Genomic DNA, 2,500 nt, shown 5'->3' with positions numbered 1-2,500 from the left:
ATGATTTCTGCCTTGACAATTTTGGCTCCCAATTTATTCATCTCCTCGTCTGTCAGGATCAGCTCTTCCTCTTCCTCCTCCTCACTCTCTGAACTGAAAGATTAACAAACCCCAATCAGTTTTGATGTAAGAAACATTTACAAAATTAAAGTGTTAAATAATGACTTGAAACAATCCATACGACTTCACTGAGACCTTTCATTGAATCATTAACAATTACTGAATATGAATAAAAAAGGAGTTAAATTCAATAACAATGAATTGCAAACACTTCAAAATACACACACACAGATATAAACATATATGTATACAAGTACTAAAATCTCAAACAAGTGAAACGTCGCATTAAACTGACCTGCTCACTGTTGTAGTTGTTTTGCTGTCCTCCTGCAGGGCGGCGCTCTTCTCTGTGTGTTTCTGCAGGGTCGGTCTCTCTGAATCCTTAACAGCGCTGCTCTTCCTCCAGGCAGCTGCAACACCTCTACCCTCATTATTATTATCGATAGGCTTTCTGAATGCAGCACTCTGATTGGATGAAGAGCTTTTCCTAAACTCCGCCCCTCTGCTCATTTCATCATCATCATCATCATCTCCATCAACAGGCTTTCTGAACGCTGCACTCTGATTGGATGAAGAGCCTTTCTCAAACGCTGTCCCTCTGCTCATTTCATCATCAACAGGCTTTCTGAATGCTGCGTTCTGATTGGATGATGAGCCTTTCTTACATCCAGCCTCTCTGCTCATTTCAACATCATCGACAGGCTTTCTGAATGCTGCACTCTGATTGGACGAAGAGCCTTTCCTAAACCCCGCCCCTCGGCTCACTTCATCATTTTCTGAGGGTTTGAGAAACTTGCTGGACAGGTCATCACGAGATCTCGCTCTCTCTCTCTCACCATTTGGAGATCTTTCTCTCCGTCTGTCCTCCCTTTCTCCTCTCCTCCATCCGTCTTTTCTCCATCTCTCCTTTTCTTCATCTCCATCATCTCTCCTCCACCTTTCGTCATTTCTTCTCCATCTGTCCTTTTCTTCATCTCTCCTCCATCGTTCTCTCCCTTCTTCTCTGTCGTTTCTCCTCCAGCTCTCCTTCCCTTCTTCTCTCCTCCCTCTCTCCTTCTCATCATCTCTCCATCTTTCTCTCCCCTCTTCTCTCCTCTCTCCATACGCAGCATCTTCTGCCTCTTTTAGTCTCTTCTGGAACTCCTCCGTTGACTGCATGAGGAAAATAACAAACACAAAGACTTAATTACGCCTCACAGCGAGAAGGTCGCTGGTTCGAGCCCTGGCTAGGTCAGTTGGCATTTCTGTGTGGAGTTTGCATGTTCTCCCTGTGTTTACATACGTTTCCTACGGATGCTCCGGTTTCCCCCACAATCAAAAACACATGTGGTACAGGTGAACTGAATAAAGCTAAATTGGCTGTAGTGTATGTGTGTGAATGCAGAAGTGTATGGGTGTTTCCCAGTGTTAGGTTGCAGCTGCATCCGCTGTGTAAAACATATGCCAGAATAGTTGGCGGTTCATTCCGCTGTAGCCACCCCTGATAAATAAAGCACTAAAGTCAAAGTAAATGAATGAATAAATAAATATATAGCATACGTAAATAATGTGTGTGTGTGTGTGTGTGTGTGTGTGTGAGTGCGTGTGCTTACCCCATATCTCTCGGCCACCACACTATCCAGACTGCGCTGCTCTCTGTCCGCCTGCTCCTTCATCCTCTGATAGGACTTTCGGAGCCAGCTCACCCCTCCGTCATTCACCACTCCAGCTGAGGAACACACAGATCTGAGTCAAACATCTGTGAGATACACACACTCGCCAATCCGCATGCACAGAGCTCAAATAAGAGCGACGGCACTGTCAGCTTAATATCAACATCACACCACACATTCTAGAAACATTGCAAAACGAAATTAACGCATTTATTAACAATTAATTTTAGTGCGTTAAGTAACAACTGGACCTTGTTAAGAAGATGGGACCTTGCGGCAAGTGTTTATTTGAACTGATATTGCAGACACTTGAAGCTTAAGAAAAAAAGGTCTGAAAACAATGCAAACAAATCATTGATTATTTTACATGCGTAACAGAATATTTTACATTTATGGCAATTTATGTGATAAATGCTACATTTATTGAAAAAAAAAAGTTTTATTAAAACTATTTCAATAGTAATGCTGTTGTTTTATATATAAATATAATTTATATAATAGATATACAAATATTATAATATTTTATATCTAATAATATAATAATAAATAGTTATCAAATCCTCATGCACTAAAAATAATGGTCTATATCCGCATGCCCTGTTCCCATCCACAGTTGCAATGTAATGTCTGTGTGTTTATGTGCTTGGTTGCTGGGGCTTTTTTTCCCCCTGATCCCACACTGCCCTAATTCAAGGACAAAGTGAGAGGGGTTTTTTTCTCGCCTTTCTCTTCCTAAATGTATCTTATTTCCTCTTCCTAAAAAGCTACCTCTTGTTGACCTGTTTTCC

General features: G+C 41.5%; 3 protein-coding genes across 5 annotated transcripts in view; 2 read left to right on the top strand and 1 right to left on the bottom strand.

Annotated features, from left to right (window-relative positions):
* The window catches only part of gria4a (glutamate receptor, ionotropic, AMPA 4a), an 877,747-nt gene that overhangs the window by 421,875 nt on the left and 453,372 nt on the right, over positions 1 to 2,500 (top strand). The gene's annotated exons all lie outside the window — the stretch shown is intronic.
* LOC100535385 (uncharacterized) overlaps positions 1 to 2,500 on the top strand; it is a 199,308-nt gene that overhangs the window by 153,613 nt on the left and 43,195 nt on the right. The window lies entirely within an intron of this gene.
* The window catches only part of cwf19l2 (CWF19 like cell cycle control factor 2), a 60,884-nt gene that overhangs the window by 28,583 nt on the left and 29,801 nt on the right, over positions 1 to 2,500 (bottom strand). For all 3 annotated transcript variants that reach the window (XR_015508786.1, NM_001033752.3, XM_087283275.1), the window contains 3 exon segments: positions 1,653 to 1,768; positions 356 to 1,212; positions 1 to 93 (listed from right to left, as the gene is read on the bottom strand). The exon segment at positions 1 to 93 is cut by the window's left edge and continues 10 nt beyond it. Coding sequence is in view for 2 of the 3 variants with exons in the window: in NM_001033752.3 (NP_001028924.3) it covers positions 1 to 93; positions 356 to 1,212; positions 1,653 to 1,768 (1,066 nt within the window). In the remaining variant the exon portion in view is untranslated.

The sequence above is a fragment of the Danio rerio genome, chromosome 15 (assembly GCF_052040795.2).
Source record: "Danio rerio strain M-AB ecotype USA chromosome 15, GRCz13ab, whole genome shotgun sequence".
In the NCBI taxonomy this organism is placed as follows: Eukaryota; Metazoa; Chordata; class Actinopteri; order Cypriniformes; family Danionidae; genus Danio; species Danio rerio.
Note: the sequence above shows the minus strand (reverse complement) of the source record. Positions and strands in the feature narration are given on the sequence as shown.